The sequence below is a fragment of the Microcaecilia unicolor genome, chromosome 9 (genome assembly GCF_901765095.1).
Source record: "Microcaecilia unicolor chromosome 9, aMicUni1.1, whole genome shotgun sequence".
Classification (NCBI taxonomy): Eukaryota; Metazoa; Chordata; class Amphibia; order Gymnophiona; family Siphonopidae; genus Microcaecilia; species Microcaecilia unicolor.
In genome coordinates, this window is record NC_044039.1 from 152,137,581 (window position 1) to 152,161,103 (window position 23,523).

General features: G+C 41.5%; 1 protein-coding gene across 4 annotated transcripts in view; it reads left to right on the forward strand.

The window, feature by feature from the left end:
• The window catches only part of MIA2 (MIA SH3 domain ER export factor 2), a 221,091-nt gene that overhangs the window by 15,698 nt on the left and 181,870 nt on the right, over nt 1-23,523 (forward strand). Inside the window, exons 2-4 of one of the 4 annotated variants that reach the window (XM_030215534.1) lie at nt 6,767-6,900; nt 14,102-14,188; nt 16,450-17,605. In XM_030215534.1, coding sequence (XP_030071394.1) covers nt 6,767-6,900; nt 14,102-14,188; nt 16,450-17,605 — 1,377 coding nt within the window. The other 3 variants (XM_030215535.1, XM_030215536.1, XM_030215533.1) reach the window with 3 other exon arrangements.

A 23,523-nucleotide genomic window follows, 5' to 3' on the forward strand; every position in this document is an offset into this window, starting at 1 on the left:
TAGTGTTTGGGTGAACCCGGATCCAGTCTAGCTGTGCCAGTTTCCTGAATCCTGTGGGAGAAGCCTGTATTGAGTATCCTGTATCCTGCTTCTCAAGCCTAACCCTGCTGTAGGACATTGTTCCTGGATTCCTTGTTGCTTTCCTCTTCAGCTCCAGCCCAGCCACTCCAGTCCTGTCTACTTCAGCCCGTCTTAGGGTTGCCTGTCTCCTGTTGGGTGGTTTTGCCTGCTGCTGCCACCTCCGTGACAGCGGCCCAAGGGCTCACATTTCCCCGAGAGACCTGACAATTGTAGACAATACACTGAAATTTTCTGCACAGTGTGTGGTGGCAGTGAAAAAGGCAAACAGGATGCTAGAATTATTAGGAAAGGGATGCAAAATAAGACCAAGAATATTATAATGCCTCTGTATCGCTCCATGGTGTGACCTCACCTTGAGTATTGCGTTCAATTCTGATTGCTGCATCTCAAAAAAGATATAACGGAATTAGTAAAGGTTCAAAGAAGGGTGACCAAAATGATAAAGGGGATGGAACTCTTCCCATATGAGGAAAGGCTAAAGAGGTTAAGGCTCTTCAGCTTGGAAAAGATGTAATTGACGTTTACAAAATCCTAAGTGGTGTAAAACAGGTAAAAGTGAATTGATTTTTCACTCTCAAAAAGTACAAAGGACCAGAGGACATTCAATGAAATTACATGGAAATATTTTTAAACAAGTAGAAAGAAATATTTTTTCACTCAAAGAATTGTCAAGCTCTGGAACTCTACTCCTGTTACTTATCTTTTCTGTAGCATGACTAGAAATACATAGCACTGTACGCTGAACATGTAAGAGACAGTCCCTGCTCGACAGAGCTTACAATCTAATCAAGGCAGACAAACAGGACAAATAAGGGACAAGGGAAATATTTAAGGTGGAATGATAAACAGACATGAGTACTAAATAAGTGGAGTTAGGAGTTAAAAGCAGCCTCAAAAAAGGTGGGCTTTTATCCTAGATTTGAAGACGGCCAGAGCTGGAGCTTGACATACTGATTCAGGAAGTCTATTCCAGGCAGATGGTGCAGCAGATAAAAGGATATGAAGTTGGAGTTGGCAGTAGAGGAGAAGGGTACAGATAAGAGAGAGGTACCCTACAAACTCATTGGACTGAGGATGTGGTAACAGCGGTTAGCATATCTGGGTTTAAAAAAGTTTGGACAAGTTCCTTGAGGAAAAGTCTATAGTCTGTTATTGAGATGGACATGGGGAAGCCTTTGCTTGCCCCAGGATTGGTAGCATATAATGTTGCTATTAATTGGGTTCTGCCAGGTACTTGTAACCTGGATTGGTTACTGTTGGAAGCAGGATACTGGGATAGATGGACCATTGGTCGACCCAGTATGGCTGTCTTATGTTCTTTAAAATTACTTTCCATTAGAGTCCTATTGGGTGTTAATGCCAGTGCCGGCTACTGTAAATATAAAAGCATGTCAACACATGCTATTAGTAACCAAATTGATAGAGAACAGAAAAGAAATATAATGATTCTCAAATACTTTCCTTTGAGTGTGGCAAGGTCTACTACTACTACTACTTAACATTTCTAGAGCGCTACTAGGGTTAATCAGCGCTGTACAGTTGAACAAAAGGACAGTCCCTGCTCAAAAGAGCTTACAATCTAATAGGCGAAATATCAAGTGGGGGCAGTCTAGATTTCCTGAATAGAGGTATGGTGCATAGGCGTAGTTTGACTGTTTCATTTGGGGGGGCAAAGAATGGGCGGAGCATATTAGCATATCATTTGCATATATACATATGCAAATGAATATGCTAATGTGGAGGAAGGAATTGAATTTACAGGCAAAATATCCCAGATGCACATTTCAAAAGCTGACACATTTCAATAATAAATTATGAATAAAATACTTTTATCTACCTTTGTTGTCTGATCATTTAGTTTTTTCTATTCGCTTTGGTCCCAGTGTCTTCTGTTTTATTCAGTGTCTTCTTTCCAGTAGGCTTCCCTCTGCTCCCCACCCCTCGCAGTCCCATCCATCTCTTGCTCCTTCCTTCTGCTCCCCACCCTCCCAGTCCCATCCATCTCCTGCTCCTTCCCTCTGCTTCCCACCCCTCCCAGTCCCATCCATCTCTTGCTCCTTCCCTCTGCTTCCCACCCCTCCCAGTCCCATTTCATCTCCTGCTCCTTCCCTCTGCTTCCCACCCCTCCCAGTCCCATCCATCTGTTGCTCCTTCCCTCTGCTTCCCACCCCTCCCAGTCCCATCCATCTCTTGCTCCTTCCCTCTGCTTCCCACCCCTCCCAGTCCCATTCATCTCCTGCTCCTTCCCTCTGCTTCCCACCCCTCCCAGTCCCATTCATCTCCTGCTCCTTCCCTCTGCTTCCCACCCCTCCCAGTCCCATCCCTCCCAGTCCCATCCATTCTGTTGCTCCCTTCCCTCTGCTTCCCACCCCTCCCAGTCCATTCATCTCCTGCTCCTTCCCTCTGCTTCCCACCCCTCCCAGTCCCATTCATCTCCTGCTCCTTCCCTCTGCTTCCCACCCTCCCAGTCCCATCCATCTGTTGCTCCTTCCCTCTGCTTCCCACCCCTCCCAGTCCCATCCCTCCCCAGTCCCATCCATCTGTTGCTCCTTCCCTCTGCTTCCCACCCCTCCCAGTCCCATTCATCTCCTGCTCCTCCCTCTGCTTCCCACCCCTCCCAGTCCCATTCATCTCCTGCTCCTTCCCTCTGCTTCCCACCCCTCCCAGTCCATCCATCTGTTGCTCCTTCCCTCTGCTTCCCACCCCTCCCAGTCCCATTCATCTCCTGCTCCTTCCCTCTGCTTCCCACCCCTCCCAGTCCCATTCATCTCCTGCTCCTTCCCTCTGCTTCCCACCCCTCCCAGTCCCATCCATCTGTTGCTCCTTCCCTCTGCTTCCCACCCCTCCCAGTCCCATCCCTCCCAGTCCCATCCATCTGTTGCTCCTTCCCTCTGCTTCCCACCCCTCCCAGTCCCATTCATCTCCTGCTCCTTCCCTCTGCTTCCCACCCCTCCAAGTCCCATTCATCTCCTGCTCCTTCCCTCTGCTTCCCACCCCTCCCAGTCCCATCCATCTGTTGCTCCTTCCTCTCTGCTTCCCCACCCCTCCCAGTCCCATCCATCTCCTGCTCCTTCCCTCTGCTTCCCACCCCTCCCAGTCCCATTCATCTCCTGCTCCTTCCCTCTGCTTCCCACCCCTCCCAGTCCCATCCATCTGTTGCTCCTTCCCTCTGCTTCCCACCCCTCCCAGTCCCATCCATCTGTTGCTCCTTCCCTCTGCTCCCCACCCCTCCCAGTCCCATCCATCTTCCCTCTGCCTCCCCCCCCCGCGAGGTCCAAGATGGTGACTCCGTTTACCCCCTCTCTTCCTCCCTCCCTCCCTCCGGTGCAGGCAACAGTCTTCAGCTTTTTCAGCGTTCCTGGCAGCGGTAGCGATGTACACGCTGCCTTCGGTCTGCCCCGGAAGTCTTCTCTTCAAGTTCCTGTTCCCACCTATGCGGGAACAGGAACTTGAAGAGAAGGCTTCAGGGCAGACCGAAGGCAGCGTGTACAACGCTACCGCTGCCAGGAACACTGGAAAAGACTGCTGCCTGCGGCAGAGGGAGGGAGGGAGGAAGAGAGAGGGGTAGACGGACACGCTCCTCTCCGTCCGCTACTCCGCTTGGCTTCCCTGCCCTCTCTGTCTGCGTCCCGCCTTCCTCTGACGTCAGAGGAAGGCGGGACGCAGACAGAGAGAGCAGGGAAGCCAAGCGGATGGAGAGGAGCGCGTGCGTGCATGTGTGTTTTTTTTTTTTAACTAATGGCGCGGCGGCACCTCATCATCGTTTGGGGGGGCATTGCCCCCCTCACCCCCCCCAGTCTACGCCTATGGGTATGGTGGTTAGGTGCCAAAGGCGACATTGAAGAGGTGGGCTTTGAGCAAGGCTTTGAAGATGGGCAGGGAGGGGGCCTGGCGTATGGGCTCAGGGAGTTTATTCCAGGCATGGGGTGAGATGAGGCCGAAAGGGCGGAGCCTGGAGTTGGCGGTGCTGGAGAAGGGTACTGAAAGGAGGGATTTGTCTTGAGAGAGGAGGTTACGGGTAGGAACGTAAGGGGAGATGAGGGTAGAGAGGTATGTGGCAAGGTCTATTGTAGATTTATATAAAACACTCTAGCATAGAGGTGAACAATAACAATTAAAACTGGAGGAAAATCCTCAGAGTCCCATATTCTTATTTTAAAGAGAGGATTTTACAGGTAGTGACCTCATTGGCATAAAAAAAAACCTCCCAAAAAACTGTTCTGGCTCTATGCAATGCAATAAATTACTGGTAACCAAAAGATGTGACTTACGTTCAGCGTGTTCAATAGTGAAAGATCCAGCCAACTAGTTTCGCCAAGTGGCTGCTTCAAGACATTACATGATCAAAAATTTGTTGAATTCCATGTATTATTGCTATTTATACACACACTTGCAATACTGCTGGTTCCCTGGTAGGAATACAGCACATATGCAAATTACCCGTTTAAAAAACTGGGTGGGTTAATTGGGAGGGGTTTTAGGATTGTGCGTGTGTGTGTGTGTGGGGGGGGGGGGGGATAGGAGAAGGGGAGGGTTAAGGAAGCAATTTCTCCAAATGGGTTAAGGCTATGAGTGGCGACTGCCACACAGCAATTCACTGTGAATGAGCTGTGTTGGCATTACCGCACCAGCAGGTGCTAGCGCAGCTTTGTAAAAGGAGGGGAGGGGGTTAATTAGCTTCTTAGATATTAATTCTGAATATAGTATCCATTCTTAATGCCTTGTTGGGCTGATTGGATGGATCATTCAGGTCTTTATCTGCTGTCATTTACTATGTTACTTGATTTACCTGAGCGGCTTAACACCTAGCACTGAAAAGTATACATCTCAGGAAATATGGTTAAGTGTTGTGAATTTAGTAGGCTTTGTTAACTCCATCCTCCAGGCTTGAAAACATTCACCCCCTTCACAGACGTTGGCCTTCATGGTCACTGATCATCCTTCTTCCTACTTTAATAAAGCCTTCCCAGCTCGCCTGCATTCCATGCTGTGTGTGGGTCAGTGCCAGTGGTACCATTTCAATTTTGGCTTCCTCCTGCTGGCAAAGGTTTTGAAGACTTTGGTGGTGGTGGTGGTGGGTGTCAGCTTGCCCTCAGGGCTATGTACTCCTAGCTGGCGGTTAGAAGAACACTAAGAGCTAGATTCTATATATGGTGCCTAAAAATTGGGCGCCAAAAATAGCATTATTCTATAAGCCATGCTTAAAGTTAGATGCGGTTTCCAGAATAGTGCTTAGGTCCAGGACTTGTGCCTAACTTTAGGCATGGCCATTTGCACCAGCTGAAACAAGGTGCACCTAAAATTAAACGCATACCCCCCATATACTATAACAATGCACGTGAATACTAGAATGCCTCCATTCCGCCCATGATGCTCCGATTTCCATGGCCCTTCTTTTTTTACTCATGTGTACGTTCCAATTGAATCTAATTAATGTCAATAATTGCTTGTTAAAGTGTGAATTATTAACTCATTATTCAATTAAATTTGCATGTGCAAGTTTTGGCAACTTTTATAGAATTAAGGGGTAAGGGGACAATTTTATAACAGGATGCACCCTCTTAGGTGCCCCAATGCTGCAACAGGCATATCTACTCTATAACGGTATCTGGGTGCCCTAAAATTGTTATAAAATATCAATATAAACCTACATTGGTGTGCCTAATTGTAAGCACTCCCACTTACGTCAAGTCTACAACAGGTGTAAAATGGGTGTGCCTAAGAGTGGCAGACATCATGGGTAACAAAATATTCTGAAAGTTGTACACATAAGTAGCAGACCCGCCCAAACCCCTCCTGTGCTCGGCCCCTATATATATGCCCTCTTTCAATTACATGCTACAGCACTTACGTGCTATCTTATAGAATAGTGTGTAGTACACTAACGTGTTAAGTAGCACTTTTCTGGGCACTTACACATGCAAGGCATACACTTATAGAATAGCCTTTTAATTGTCCCTTTCACTTGGGGTCAATTAGCGTGGGGAAGCCCAAACTATGGCTTTACTGTATGTGCATACTCCCCCTAATTCTGTAAAAGTTGCCAAAAATTGTGCATGTGCCCAATTTGCGCATGCAATGTAATCGAATAACAAGATACTTAGTGCCAATAATTGGATTTTTTAACAAACAATTATTGGCACTATTTAAAGTTAATTGAACTTTATGCGTGTAGATTTAGGCGCGGGATCCGTGCCTAAACTTTATGCACGATTTGAAAAGGGGGCGTGGAAATGGGTGGGTCATGGGCAGAACGAGGGTGTTCCTAAAATGAATGCATTGTTATAGAATAATGGCAATGCACGCCTAATGTAGGCATGTATATTTGCACCACGTTTCAGTTGGTGCAAATGGCTGCACCTAAACTTAGTCGCGATTTTCGGGCACAAGCACTATTCTATAAACCGCACCTAACTTTAAGTGCGGCTTATAGAATAGCCTTTTTTGGTGCCAACTTTTTTGGCACTATATATAGAATCTAGCCCACTATGTGCATCTCATTAGTTTAATATATCTGGTATTGAAACCCAATGTACTGGTAAGTAATGTGCTTCACCATTGCAGATTTTACACTGGCTCCTAAATAACCGAAAACAAAATTTCTATGTTTAAATAGATCAGTCCCAGAACCTATTGATTTGTGTCTGTTCATAATAATCATCCTGTTTTTAAAATATTTATTTAGGTTTAATGATCAGAGTTCAAGCTTCTCAGGATTACAGTGGACCAGATTGCAGATATCTGAACTTCAAAATAGGAGACGAAGTGCTTGTGTACTTTAAACTGTCAGGAAAAAGAGAAGATTTGTGGGCAGGAAGTGTAAGTATTTCAACTTAAAAATGGACAAATTAAAAAAAAAATCAACCATGAGCCATAAAGTTACTTGATGGAAATCATAGCTCATATTCATAGCTTATCTTGTGAAAAAAAAAAAGCCATAAGGAGTTTTACTGTTAGAAGGGTTTTCTGGTTTGTCTTTGCAGTTAAGTTTAGAAAGGTCAAGATTTAGAAAATAACAGTGCTATTGTGTTAACTTGTACCAAAGATTTTAATGTTGTTATTGTTGTATCAAACAGTAATTGGTGTCAGAAGTTGCTTTCCTTCTTTCATGGGGCTGGGAAAGATCATAACATAATTGAAGTATTTTACTAATCAAGGGTAGATGTACTAAGTAGAGAATGACACGGGGACAAAGTTTGTCCCCGTCCCTGTGGGTTCTGTCTCTGTCCCCACAAGTTCTGTCTCCATCCTTGCCCCATCCCCGCAGGCCCTGTTTCCATCCCCACCCTGTCCCCATGGGCTCTGTCCTCAACTGCAGAAGCCTCGAACAATTATGATTTTATATTTAAATCTTTTTATTAAAGTATAAAAAGGAACAATATGCTGTGCGACTATTGTGTATAAATTACAAATAGAAAACAATAATAACGACGAGCAGCTATAATAACCCTCCTCACCACCATCCTCTACCCTTCCAACCCAACAATAGCTGACTTCTACTGCCCCAAGGAATCCTAATGTACCCTGTTAAAATGTCCAGGTATACAAAATACAACCCTAGAAGGGAGAAATATGCCCTATGAAGCACTGTTATGATTTTTTAATCTGTGGATAATTAAGAAGTCATCAACAATCTCAGGATTCAATCTAGCTCTCCTGTCTTCCACAGTCCCTTCTGCAATAGATGATGTCTTCTTAGAAGATGTTCTGGTAGCAGGATGTACAGGATCCCCCGTGCAAATGTTGCTACTTGTGGCCAGCATGTTTGCTTGTTTTTACAAAAAAATCAAAATATCATTGTCTGCATCACTCAAACATAAATAACAGTCTAGTTCATTAACAGGCTTCAAAGTAGAAAATTACATGGGGACAAAGTTTGTCCCTGTCCCCGTGGGATCTGTCCCCATCCCCGCCCCGTCCCTACAAGCTCTGTCTCCATTCCCATCCCCGCGGTTACTGCGGGTCCCTGTCCCTGTGTCATTCTCTAGTACTAAGCATTTTTACCACAGATGCAATAGCAAAGGAGTTTTCCTACTTTGGGCGTAATTTCATAATGGGGAACCTATACGTGAAATATAAAAAAAACAACCCTATTTTATACAGGCAACATGGGTGCCTATGTATTTTTATAAAAGTAGGTGTCCAGAGCGCTCTCTCATAGTACAGAAATTCTCTCTCACAAACTTACACCTGCTCCAAAGAAGTTATAAAAGTGTATGTGTAATCTATGTATGTACATGCTTATTTTACAAAATATGATCCTACATTGGAATTCTGACCCAAACAACACCTCTGAGAAAACTATACATGCTGTTGTCAGCACATGTGTGCAAGCAATTTTTATTTCAGTTTCTGTTTATTGTGAGTCATGTAGTCAATCACAGCATAGTAAATATAATAAAGAAACTGAAGACCGTATGCAAGATTGAGATTACTTTAACGACTAGTGCAATTTAGACTGTAAATACTTTTAACTCTCATATGTCTACCAACTCTACCAAATGTAAGAAATATGCTCACAATTTTCTCCCTCCCTAACTTCCCTCCTCCCTCCCTCCCTTAATGGTAAGACACACGGTTGCAAACATATACACTAGGTCTCTCACAGGGATTCACATGTTCATAAGGTGTCCTTTCTCGGCCGGAGTGAGCGTTTGCCAAAAAGGTGTCCAAACACGAAAAAAGGCTGATTCTGGAAACCTCAAATCAGACCTAGCCACTCTCCACTCAAACTTCATATAGTCAATCATTTTGCTGCACCATTGTTGGATTGTAGGGCTTTTGGGGGAGATCCATTCTTTCAAAATGACTGATTTAGCTATGTTTGTTGATCTGCGCACAAATCCTTTATATCCTGCTGGGATAGGGGTGATCAATAATGGTTGTCCAAACAATAGAAGGGGAGTGCGCTTCCATGTAGTGTGCCACAATGTCGAAATATAACATAAGAGATTAGTCCAAAAGGCTGTTATCTTGGGATCTGCAAGCAATTTTTTAATAGCCATTTTCTGTTGACAAGCAGGATTGAGTCAGGTACACAAGTGGGTGACATCATCTGACAACTCCAAGATGGATCTTTAGTGTACAGCTCTGAGCATGGATGGCCATTCCCACATGCAGCAATCTTTTTAGTTACTCAGTGTTTTTTTTCCGCTCAGCTGGACAGATGCAAAACAAAGTTGCCCCATGTGGTTTGTTCTCTGACGTTGTTTCTTGTCAATTTTATTCAGTGTGTTTTTTCTACTGAAAAAGGTGCCGGTACTCAAATGACAGGCCACCCTTCAGGGGTGGGGTGATCACTGAGAGACCCACCGACAACAGCCAGGTCCCCTGCAACCAGTCACAGAATCTATGACAAGGCAGAACTTGTATGTAGAGCCTGAGCTCTGTCATTAAAATATGAGGGCCATGGGTCAACTTTAGCAGACAATGGAAAAGGTGCCAGTACTCAGTACCCCCAAGTACCCCCTCAAAAAAAGCCCTGATTTTATTATTCTTTTTCTTTTGTGCCCAAAATGTGGATGGAAAGACTGAGTTTTGACAAGCACATCAACTACCCGAACATGACCAAATGGACTATAATATAAACATTGTGCTTGAATATTTATGAGAGCATGAAGAGATCATTTTAATCAACTCAGAGAATTTGGGTGCTGGAAAAGTCGTGCAAAAAGTCTTGTTCCTCTGTGCAAAAAAGCTCACAGTATAGTTGCTTCTTAAGTGTCTGCAGCTGCCTGAGCAGAGTTGCTTGCATAAACTCCAGCTGAAGAGCTAGGTAAGTGCTAGCAGTCCAGCCCAGATTCTTATTCTATGAGGCCAACTAATCCCGTGATCAGTTTCTTCAGCACAAAAAGTACTACCACTGCACAATTTCCTACTTCTAAGCTACTGGTATTGATTATAGTAGCCAATTAATCTCCCTCATTGATATCTTTTCACTGTCTGAGCATTCCCATTTGTTTCTTCAAGGCATTTTTTAAGACTTTGTGAAAGGATATTTTAAAGATGCATCAGATGTTCCTTCTGTATTACAACTTAAAGAACCAGTGCACCCATCTGGTCTTACTCTTATGCAGAGAGCTTCTTGTTTAGATCCTATTTTTTCCTTATTGTTCTCTTCAGACTAGAAATATGAATTGGCTCATACTTGCCACTGAGCATAAGGAAGAGGGATATACTGGTATTCATTTTTACTCTTCCCCTTCACCTTCAAGGAATGAATCCCACCACAAGACATTTTATAGTCAAAGTACGATGGATAAAAAGGTGCCCTTTCCCATTTAGCAGCAAACAGGAGTCCAGATCAGATGTCTTTTGGTCTTTTAAAATATATAGAGGACCTGAAGACAACAGTGGTAGTGCCTGTATATAGTATACTCAAGGACCAACAATTCTGCATGTGGTAAAACCCATTCTCTATTGAGCCAGTCTCTAAATTATTGGATATGAAGTTCAAAGTTCAACCAGCTCTAGGATTTAATAAAGTCCAGCTGTTCAGGATCATATTGGAAAGAAAGTATTTCAAGGAGGTATGCTCCTTGCAAGCACAGCCGTTCACCAGCTGTATATAATGCGATATATGCACACTCTTCTATAAGGTGCAGGTCTTCTTGCTAGCTCACTACACAGAGCAGCTAGCATCCATAGTAGCAGAAGCTGATTAATGTGACATGTACCTCATTAGAACTGCTTATGATACAGCTAGAATCTCCACTTTGGCAATTGTAGTCTGATGCATGGCATGGTTGCGTGCTTCAAGCTTGTGGAAAGATGCCCACTCAAAGTTAGCAGATGTTCCTTGTACTGGAGACTTGCTCTTTGGGGAGAAGGCTAAGGAGACGGTGGACATAATTAAAGAGTGCTGCTCCACATTTCAGCATTTTTCAGCTGTTGAACCCTCTATATCAGCCACCTCTGCTAGACACGCGCCATTCAAGCAGTTCAGATGTGGCTATTATTACAAGAAGTTATTTTACTGTCAAAACCAACCACAACAGGTGCAATGAGCTGCAGCTTCTAAACTAAGACAAAGGGGGAGGGCACAGCCTAAACAGATGTTAACAACATAAGAATAGCCATACTGGGTCAAAACAATGGTCCATCTAGCCCAGTATCCTGTTTCCAACAGTGGCCAATCCAGGTCACAAGTACCTGGCAGAAACCCAAATAGTAGCAAGATTCTGGAACCCCAAAGAGTTGCAAGATTCCAGAATCCCAAATAGCAGCAACATTCCATGCCACCAATCCCAGAGTAAGCGGTGCTGACCAAGCCCAGTGCTGACCAATCCATGCTTGTCACCTAACAACCCTTCCATTTGACTTGTGGGCTGCTCTAAGGACTAAAACAATATGAGGGTGATTATATAACAGTGTGCATAATGTTAGGCACCAAGAATGTGCATAAATGACCAGAATACTGGCATACATGTGCATATGTGCGCACACAGATGAGTAAATGCCAATATTCTGGCTATGTGCTATTCTGCAATCTGGCTTTAATCACATATATACATGTGTGGAGCATGAGAAGGGTACACAGTTACATGCTTAAAAGCTATAATTATGTACATTTCTTAGCAATCTGTGGCTCCATGGCTGGTTTAAGTGCTCATGCTTATAAAGAAAAGTAGACAAATAGACTAGGCACCACATTGGCACCTTTTTGATGCCTAAACATAGATGCACTGATATAGAATTACCCTCTATGGACTAGATGGTGCTAAAAAATATAAGCGCTAAGCGCATAATTGGTGCCTAAATTAGGCACCGATGGGGTCTATTCTGTAACAATGCACATAAATTCTGAGAACACCCTGGAATGCTCCTGAAACACCCCTGGCCACACCCCTTAAATTTACATGTTATATAAGATTTACATGCGTAAATCCCAAGTAAGTCAATTAATGCCACTAATTGGTTGTTAGCAGCCAATTATTGGCATTGATTGCCTCTTTAATCAAATAAGTTGCACATGCAAATCAGCAATGCATGCTGATTTGTGTATGCAACTTTAGTCACCATAGATAGAATCCAGGCTTATGTGACTGAGGAGCCCTAAGCGTGTGTACCTGACTTAGTCCTGCTTGTTGATGGAAAAAGCAACAATGCTCATCTACAACAGGTATTTCCATAGACAGTAGGTTGATAAGGCACACAATCTCTCCTGCCTTCCCAAGATTTGTTTAATTAAATTGAGCATTGGAACCAAGTGAGGAGACCACCGCTGAAAGGGACACACATGCTGAGAACTTTATACTAAAGTTCTGAGATCTAGGAGAGCAGTTCCATTCTGGTTTCATCAGATGATGCTACCTATTTGTGTGCCTGACTCAGTTCTGCTATCTACGGAAAACAAATGTTACAGGTGATCATCATTGCTTTCCCATATGTGGAACTTGTTTTACACATGGAGTTTGGAATTTAGCTCATGCCTTTCACATGAGAGATGCTTTGTAAAATTACTCACTTTCTCCCAAATTCTGTATATGATGCCTAGAATTGCTTGTGTTAAATTGGGCACATACCCAATTTACATGCGCAACTTAATAGTCAATCAGTGCTGATAATTGGGTGGTAACTGTAAATAATGAGCACAGGTCATGCACCATGGAACAGGGCAAAAGGGCAAAAACTGATAAGCATGTGAACCAGAGACTCATGATCTGAAGACATTCCTGCATGCAAGCAGGCATGAGAAAGGAGCAATTATGAATAAATAATAAAATGTGGTTTAGCAGCAGAGGGGAAACAGATGGTGTTGAAAGAAAACAGAATAATCTCTGAGGAAGATAACTTGCTAAACCTACGTAAAACGTTCTTTAAAATAAAGGTATATAAGCAGTTGAATCAGAACAATACTTTGGAGAGACAGTGGCAGAGAACACCTATATGTAGCAGCGCTGCCCTCCCATGAGAAACTATTAATTGTATCTGTACTTTGGTAAGTAATAAAAATTGCTTTTCTCATACGTGGCCTTGGTCTTTTATCACTCCAAATTGTGGGTGGCTGGTACATAATAATTTGAGGTGGTGGTAAAAAGACTAGAATATAACATAACAACCAATTATCAGCACTAATTGGACTTAATTGAGAGTTAGGTGCACATTGGATATGTGTCTATGAAGTTATGTGCACATCCAACATGCACCTAACTTCAATTGTGCGTAACTGTATGGGGGTGTGGTTGGGGCATTGTGGGGGAGTTTCCAGGATTTGCATGTATAAATCTAGAATCGCGCCTAAATGTAGGCACCTACATTTAGGCCAGATGCCTACATTTAGGTACAGTTTTGCACTAAGCATGATTCTATAAAGGATGCATACCCCTTATAGAATTGTGCTAAGCACATTTATTAGAATTTGATCCTTTGTGTCTAGGATAAAAATGCTTAATACTAAAGCTCAAAATGGAAGAAAGCCCTTAGTATGATTCTTCCTAAATGATAGCTATAAACAGCTTGTAGAGTTATATGGGGTCTGGTTTGCGACATCCCTATACCATCTGCTGCCCAATTCATTTTGAAATCAGATAATTGTTCATTATTTACTCATTTTGAATGGTGGTAGCAAAAGGTTTTGGGACTGAGTCTTTTCCAATACTAGATACTCCACCACCATAGAAGACCCAGAACTAACCGGGTTTCAGCCTACAGAGATGACTTTGTAGAAGACTTCTAGGTGTCCTTTTATTTTCCTATATCTTGCCCCACTTAATGCCACTATTACTAGTTACTTCAGTATTATATAAATCCATGTACACATTTAAAAATAGTATCATCCACTGAAAAATGCAGAGAGGGCGTGGCCCTGAAAGTTTACACTAACACCTATGGGGTAACCACATGTTGCATGCAATTGTCTAGGCCTCTGCCTTCAAAATATAATTGGAGGCTGAGAAGACAGTTGGATAAATATTGGAAAATATTTTAATTATCTCTTAAATAAAAAAAAATAAAAAAAAACCTAATTATTTAATCCAGCATTAAATATTTTCTTGGTTCCCTCCCTGTGTATTTATAGAAAGGAAAGGAATTTGGATATTTTCCAAGAGATGCTGTTAAAATTGAAGATGTTTATATTTCAGAAGAGGTGGAGGTACCAACCAAGGTAAGTAATCTGTGAACGGAAGATAGTATGATACCTCCAAGTTTCTAGAATGTTCTTTATGCATGGAGACAGGGGAATAAATGTACTGTGTAGATCAGAGGTTTTCAACCCAGTCCTCAGGGCACATCCAGCCAGTCGGGGTTTTCAGGATATCCCCACTGAATTCAATGGGGAAATCTTGAAAACCCCAACTGGCTGGGTGTGCCCTGAGGACTGGGTTGAAAACAGGGGAAAACAACACCGAAGTGGAGGAACAAGAGAAACCTTATGGAGTCCATAAAGGCAGTCAAACAGTAAGATCAAATGGTTGGGTCTTTCAACACGTACTCACACATACAAATGGTAGATTCTCAAGGATGTAGTTTATTAAAAGGCAAAAGGACCCAACACGGGACCATATTTTGGCTAAAAAAAGCCTGCTTCAGGGATCTTTTGTAGACAAGATCTAAAAAGTGTTCTTCTACAATATTAAACCACAAGGAACATCCAGGAAAGAATTGTAAGTCCGTTCACAAGATGAGGCTGTCTTTGGCAAAAAGCATGAGAGCTGTCTGCAAAAAAAAAAAAAACCCTGAAGCAGGCTTTTTTGAGCCGAAACACGGTCCAGTGTTGGGTCCTTTTCCTTTTAACAGTATTGCACTTAGCTTGTTCTCCACCTGGGGTGGGTCACTACTGCGCCCCAGTATGTCACCTCCCAAAGCGTAGCACATCACCCCCACCTTTCCTCCTAGCAAGGGGGTGTGCAGATTAGGCGCATGCGGTTGTCGGCTCTACCAGTCCCTGGAACAGGAAGTAATGGCAGAGGGGGCATGGGACCGGCAAACTAATCCATTTGACATTACTTTGTAGATGCTAAACATGGCCTATTTGCCACTCATGATCATTCTAGCAACCTTTCCATGCCAGTAATTTTTAACAATCTAATCCTAAACCTGGTTTAATTTACACTATTGCATTTACTATTTATTTTCATTTATTTATTTCTATTCCATACTATCTGAAAAGATCCTAGATGAAGTACTTAAAACATATACAAAGCAAAAAATACAAACCTCACTACATTAATATTAAACAAAGCTAGACAAATAAAATCAAGGAGGTTGATATTCAGCATGAACTAACCAGGTAGGAGCAGCCCTTACCTGTTTAACACACACTGACTAGGTCCTGCCCAGGTATTCAGAAGCACTTAACTGGCTAGTGCTACTCAGTATCTGCTCAGATCACCTTGGTACCATCCAATTAATTCAGGATTGGTCTGAGACAGAGCCGAGAGTTACCTGGTTAGTGGCGATTTATTCAGGTAGTTTTCCAGGTACTGGTCTGAATACTGCTGGTACTCAGATATGCGTGGGTGGCTGCTCAATCCCTCTTGCTAAGCTGAGCAAAAAGTGGCCTGTGGTAGCCCCAGTGCGGGTCTTTCCCACGTGCTGAGGCCAGTTTTAGCATAGCCGTAAAATGGCTCCATTTTCCATTTTGCTTATTAATGGCCATGTGCTAAGTTCCCCGTTAGCACGTGAGCCTTTCCCAACACATTTTTTCTAGGCAGTAAGGGCTCCTGCACTATCCACGTGCTAATCAATTAGTGCACAGCAATGGAGTTGCACTGAATAGCGCTGGACATGCCTACTCTCCGCCCCCAGCGCAAACAAATATTTTCTATTTTTTAGCACATGAGTAGTGCGTGCCGAACACAAAACTACCGCAGGGTGCCTGAGCACATCCTTTACCCTGCGGTAAGCACATATTAGTTTCTTCTACATATGCACACAGCTCTGGAATACACTACCAAAATGCCTGAAAACCATGAATAATCATCTAAAATTCCGAAAAAAACTAAAGACTCACCTTTTCAAAAAGGCATATCCCACAGAACTGACATAAATACAGAATAATGAAATATGACAATTTAACCAGGAAACAGACAGTACTCAACCCTGATACATGATCCAACCTTAGCATTCTGCTTGGGATGAACCACCCCAACCTATTTACCGATATTTCTTTACTGTATTTGTCACTGTAACGGTACCCCTACACTGTATTTGTTCACACCGGAGTCTGTAACCACCTCTCCGGAATTATGTAGAGATAGAATGCTCTTATCATGTCTTCTAAATATGAAGATCCTTTAAAAAAATAAAACTTTTATGTCTTTATAAAATAAGCATGAAATAGGTGCACTATTCACATTGTAAGGCACTCTGTCATAAAATTCCCCTTGTCGTCAATAATTTAATAATTGTGTGTGTTTCTCACAGGAAACAGATTTTGTTTGTCTTGATGGAGGTGAATACGTATTTGAAAATGAAGACAGCATATTACAGAACAATAATGAGGAAGCTGAATATCCACATCCTGACACAGAGACAGTGGGCCCAGATTCAATAATGCCCGAAGGTGAGCTTCTAAAACATACAAGCACTTCCTCCCAAAAGGAACAAGGGATCAGTTCAGCTTCTGCAAATGGTCAGCTAGAGGGAGAGTCAAAGGAAACCCAAGCAACTCTACTGGATGATCTTCAAGAGATATTTGGAACATCGGAAATGAGTGAGAACAAAATAGATGACTCTTTTCAGCAGGATGCATCAGAATCTAGCTGGACTATTTCTGATATTGGAGGATGGCTTGGAATAGCTACAAATACAAAAAAAGAAACATTGAAACCAGCTCCAGAGACTTTTCAAGAGGTCTCTTTCCAAAGTCGAAAAATTGCCTTAAGTGATGAGAATAGTTTAAAAGACTCAAATGACAAGGATGAATCAAAAATTGAAGAGCCTGGCTGGTTTGATGGTAGATTTACAGACCTCTTAGATTTTGGTAGAAGTGACTCAAGGCCTGGCATACTTAACAAAGGCAGTGATAGTATTGATGAAGATTCAGATCAACAGATTAAAACAGACCCTATGATTGAAAAGCAGGAAAAGAAAGCAAGTGAAAGCATAGGTACAAAATCAAGTTGGTTCCCCTTGGGTTTAGATAATGTTTTAAACTTTGGGCAAAGTCAAAAAGATAACATGGCTATTAATGAGGAGGAGAAGGAAGAGATACGAGAAGGAAAGGACAGTGCTTTAGAAAGACAATCATTAGACCTGGGGGCAGCAACTTCAGATATAGGCACTGAAAAGACAATAGAAACAGGCAAATCTGTGACAGGTGAAATACATCAAGAGGGGAAAAATGAACTCTTACCAGAACCAAGAGATTTAGGCAATGAATCTCCAGCCACTGGATGGTTTTCAGGTAATCTGCATAATTTTCTGAATTTCAAAGTTGCTACCTGTGAAGCTCAGTTGCATTCTACAATGGAAGTAAATGGCAAACATCAAGCACTCCAACATTCCAGTATGGATCAAGGACCTGCTGCAGAAAACCAAATGATGAAAAGTACCAAAGATGAGGAGAGTTACCAGTCAGGTTGGTATGAGAATATGTATAGTCACTTGATTGGTTTTCATAGACATGCTTCACCTGCTTATTATAATGGAGAGCAATCTCCTGTTGCTAAGGGCACAGATAAATTAACTGTAGAGCAGTCTAGTTCTTCTATTAGGCAGTTCTCAGACTCAACTAATGCAAAACATTTAACAGGAGAAAAGCATGGGAAAGATGAAAAACCACAGTCACGCCTGACTTTTAGTCATTTTACAGACTTATTAAGTGTACCAGGAATAACATCGAAAGTTGAAGAATATATTCGGGGGAAACAAGATCAAAGTTTTAAAGTAGAAACTCCCCAGGCTGAAAGTGATGAGGAATTGTTACAAGACATTAAGGAAACTGAACCAGAAGTACAAGCACTGCAGAACAATAATGGAGAATTACCAGACCAGAAACAAAATGATGCAGGCCTTTCAGAAGAGGCCATGCTGTTATCCACACTGAGACTACAAACTAAATGGGAAAATGGTGAAACAGTAATTAAAGGCAATGAATTTGTGACAGACAATTTTAGTGCCTTGCCTCCTCCACAAGCAAAATCTCAATTTGATCATGCAGAACAGTCTGAGGAACAACTTTTACAAATATCTAAATATCCTGATACTCATGATGGGCATTCTGGAAGTAGTGAAAGACAGGAAATGTTTGAGGAAGAAATAAAAGGTGAGGATTCTCATCTGAAAGAATATCACAGAATAATTTTAGAATCAGAAGGAGAACTTACAGAAGTTTCCTCTGAACCAAGAAAAATCTCTATTGCTTCTTTTGATGATGAGAAAAATGTTTGCAAAAAAGGAGAAAGGGAGGCAGATTCAATGGAAGATGGTAAACGTGAATGTGACCATAATGGCATTAGTGAAGATGGGAATATCAACAACATTCAAATGTTAGAAGAACTTTTGTCTGATGAATTGCCATCAAAAATCTGTTTACGCCATCATTCTCTGAAACCTAACTTTTTAGAAGGTTATAAAAAAGTGATGACTGATATAAAATCAAAATCCACTGTAACTTCTGAGAAGTATCCAACTGGTGAATCACATGATTCTCTCCAATGTTCAGCATTAAGAGAATATTCTATAGTTTCAAGTACTAGGGAAGATGGGTTGAATAAGATAACAGGCAATGAAGATTTAATAAGGTTTTACCAAAAAGATATAAACCACTCACAGAACCCTTCAAAACATGGTTTAAAGCTTAGAGGAAACAAGGTAGTAAACAGAGAACCAACCACAAAATATGGAGATGCAGAAAAACAAAACTATGAAGAAAAAGAAAATGCACCAATAATCCATGAGCCAATACCCATGGATATATCCCAGACCTGGAAAAAACTCCATAGCGACATACTTGTTTCCCACCACACTGACCATACAATGAATGAAGATAGATTCCAGGGCCATACACAGAAGAATGACCTAATATCACCTATGTCTTCTCAAGAGGGGCACATAACTGAAGGATTAAGCATGCACGAGAACATTTCAAAATCGGATGCAACCGAAATACAATACAATGATAAGGCAACTTTAGAGGAAGAAAATATATCGACTGGCCAAAGTTTGCAAAAACAGGAGATCGAATTTCACTCCACCTATACGGTTTCTTCTGCTGAAGTTTTTAAATTACAGGAGGAACTGGAACAATTGGATGAGCCTGATTGGATTCCAGCAAATAAGAACCAAGTTGAAGACCTGAGAACAATACATTTACAAGATGACAAAGAAATTGATTTGCATGAGCTATCTTCCAAAACTGAACTTCATACATCAGATGATGAAACTGAAAAGAGTAGCAATTCAAATAAGGGAGAACATCCTAAAAAAGAGGAGATGCTGCAGAAGGAAAAGAGAGATCAAAAAGACCCTCTAATACCATCAGACCTGGACCTGGTCAGTTTAGGTCATCTTGAAGATGTAGAAAACATTAAAGAGAAAGAAAATTGCATTGTGTGTCCTCAAGACGACATATCAATTAAGTTACCAGATGTTTCAGAGACTACAGAAATCTTTCAGGATAGTTCAGGAATATCAGCAGCACCCATCCAGCAAGCCTTCATTGAGCAGCTTAATTTTGTTGGAAATTTTGAAGAAGGAAACTTAGCATCACATTTAGACTTGGTTAGTTCTAGTGATGTAGATATTCAGACAATAATTACAGCTTATAAAGGACTTTACCCAGGTCAGCCTACGTCTCCCACTGACAGAGAGGATGAGCCAGTGACTGAAGAACTGCCATGTTTGATTTCTGAACATGATCTAGCCTTTGACACACAGCACAGGGATAACGGTAAAGTTGAAACATCTGTTAAAAAATATCAGGTCCTTCCTACTGAAAATCACAGTCATTTAGAAGACCCTGATTTTTCTGCAAAGGTAGCATGCGATGAAAGAAACAGGAATACAGGAATTGTGGGTAGTATATTTTCTAAAACCTCTGAGATTTTTGGAGATGTTTATGAAACAAATGACAAATTGGAAGCTGAGACAAACTCAGATACAACTGAAATGCATTATGAAAACAGTGAAGCTCAGCAAACAGGAAGTAGTTGGACTGACCATGGTTTACTAGAACAAGTCATTACAGCGTTTGCTTCTGAACCGATCCCTGCAAAACATGCTGAATCTGCAGACCAGCCAGAAGATAATTTGCAAAATGAATCCTCAGAACCGGAGTTTCTAATTTCAGAAGACAGTATTGCTAAAAAAGACAGTTCACGTTTAATAGAACAAGTTAAAAAAGAGGAGGTACTGGGGAAAGAAAGACAAGATGTTAGAGACATTTTAGCATCATTGGATTCAGATTTAAATTATAACGATGGTATAAAAATAATTAACAGAGAAAGTGACAATATATATCCTCATCCCAAAGAAGACATGACAGTAAAGTTACAGGATGTTTCCATGTCTAAGCAAATCTTTCAGGACAGCTCAATAATATCAGAGGAGCCTGGACAGCAAACCTTCATTAAAGAGAAAGAACAGTTATCTCAGAAGTATCCTACTGTTATCGGAAACTCTGAAGCATCACATTCAGAGTTGATTAGTTCGGCTGAAATAGATGTTCAGACACTTACATTTCATGAAAGACACAACCCAGACCAGCCTGTATCTCCCACTGACAGACAAGAGGTGTCATTGCATGAACATTTAGCATTTGTATCTCCTGAAAGTGAGGTAACCTTTGATAATGAATATGTTAGCAAAGAAAAAGAAGAATCGTATGTTGAAAAGCATGAGATCCTAGTAACTGAACACCACAATTGGTCAGAAGAGTCTGATAATTCTGAGAAAGCAGATTGGGAGTTACAAAATAGAATATATTCAGAAAAGCAAGAAAGACTACCATCCCAGAACAGAATGGATGTGAAATCTCTTCCACCTCAAGAAACTGTGGGTAGTACATTTGCCAGGACTTCATGGGGTTTTGGAGATTTTTTCAATAAAAATATTGATAACGACAAAAGCAATAGTTCTGAAAACAAAAATCTTACCCATGAACTCAATGAAAAATTGGAAGATGATGGTAAAAAACAACCAGATGAAGACATTAAATCAGATGGAACTGAAATGCATTATGATGATACCAAAAATGACAAAGATTTGCCAGCAGGAAAAGGATTGGTTGGTCATGTTCTACAAGAGCATACCATTATATCTCTTGCACCTACTTATACTAATCCTATAGAGGAAGAGCTTCAGATAGAAACAGAGCCTGATTGGATTCCAGCAAATAAGAACCAAGTTGAAGACCGGAGAACAATACATTTACAAGATATATCCTCAGAAACTGAGTCTCTAACATTAGATGATGCCACTGTTGACAAAGGTAATTCAAATTTCAGACAACATTTTAAAAAAGAAGGGCTGGAGATAGAAAACCAAAATCTTTTAGCATCACCAAACTCAGAAATACAGCAGCCTTCAAGTTCAAGTTACCTCGATGACACAGAAAACATAATAAAGAGAGAAAGTAACTTTTTATATCCTCGTCATCTTAGCAAAGATAAGTTAACGGGTATTTTTGAATCGAAGGAAATATCTCAGGATAGCTTGATAACGTCTGTAGAATCTAGCCACCAAGACTTCATTGAACAGAGAAAACTGCTATCCCAAGAGCAACCTAGGATGATGGTAAACTCTGAAGTAGGAAATGTGCCATCACATTTAGACTTGGTTACATTTCATGACCAATCTTTATCTCCTACACACAGACAGGAGGAGTCAATGCTTGAAAGCGTTATGTATTTAACTTCTGTACATGCCTCTGATGAAGAGCAGATAGGCAAAGTAAAAGAAAAAACATATGCTGAAAAGGCTAATGAGTCTCCTACTGAGCAGCACAATCAGTCAGAAGAATCCGACAGTTCTGAAAAGGCTGGAGATTGGGAGGAAGGAAAGAGAATAGATAGAGAGAGTCAGGAAACCATAGCGTTTCCTGGTACTAAAGATCAGAGGTATATTCCAGCTAAAGGAATGATGACCATTATATTTTCCAGAGCATCAGGGTTCTTGGGGGATTTGTTCAATAGAAACAGAGATAAAGACACAAATTCACAGTCTGAGTACAAAATCACTAACCATGAATCAAATGAAAATGTGGAGGGTGATAGGAAAGATATAATAAATTTAGAACCTAGTACCGGGCAAAAGTCTGATTTAATTGAAAATACTTTTGGAAAAGTGACTGTGCTTCAGTCAACTGAAACCATAGATCACCTTGCAAAAATCAGTGATTTAATGCTGCCAACAGAGGAACCTGAGACTGGCACTTGGGAAAAATCAACTATAGAAGAGGCAGAAGATGAAAAGGAATCAGAGAAACTTTCATTCACTGGGACAGATTCTGTTTTGCAGCAGAACAAAGAGGAGAAAATGCATGAAATAAACCTGGTGATACGTAGAGCATTTAGTGAGTTGCAGGAATTGCATCAGATGGTAACGAGAGTGCCAGTGGCACAGCTAAAAAGTGTTTGTGAAGGAAGCAGGATGAAACTGTTGTGGTATGAACAGCATCTTGAAAGCATTGAAAGTGAAGTGAGTACATCCACGTGTGAAAAGAACAGCAGGGAGGAAGAGCACGATAATGTTGCTAGATCTGCTACCCACAAATCAGAAATCCTGAATGAGAACTGTACGCAAGACAAAATGAGATGGCTTCAGAAACTGCAAGATCTGCTGTCTGCCATCAGAGCCCAGTGTGCAGCGCAGGATTCTGGTGTAAATGCAGAACCAGGTATTGGATTAATTGGTTTATTTAGTAAAGATGATAAGCAAGAAAAATGCCAGGTGTCAGATGTGATAATAGGTGCACAGTCTTTTTTTTTTTGCATCCAGAAATGGGACCTGTGAATTTAACAGCTAGCAGTTATAGTAGGGGTGGGCAAAGTGTGGCCTGCCATTGAATTTTATGCAGCCCACAGGAACATGGGAAATATACACAGAAAATGACCCACACAAACAACATTAATCAGAGTTTTGTTGTTAGTGGAACCATTGAAGGATACAATGGGACAAGGCTTGTTTGACACTGTTAGCAACTGTTTGGAAAGACAGAAGTATACAGTACCATTCTGGTAATGTTAATTCAGTCATTACATTACATTTTCTTGCCAGTGAATTATATGGTGCATTTGTTCATTTTCTGTGTATAAAATTTGCCCACTCCTGATTATTACTTAATTTTAAATTTAATATTATGCCAGTGTGGCATGTCAGTGGCAATATTTTAAGGATTGTGTACATTGTACATTTTTGGGATCTTGCCGGGTATTTGTGACCTGGATTGGCCACTGTTGGAAACAGGATGCTGGGCTCGATGGACCTTTGGTCTTTGCCAGTATGGCAATACTTATGTACTTAGTGCCTTCTCACTTGTAGTGCTGTTTTTACACA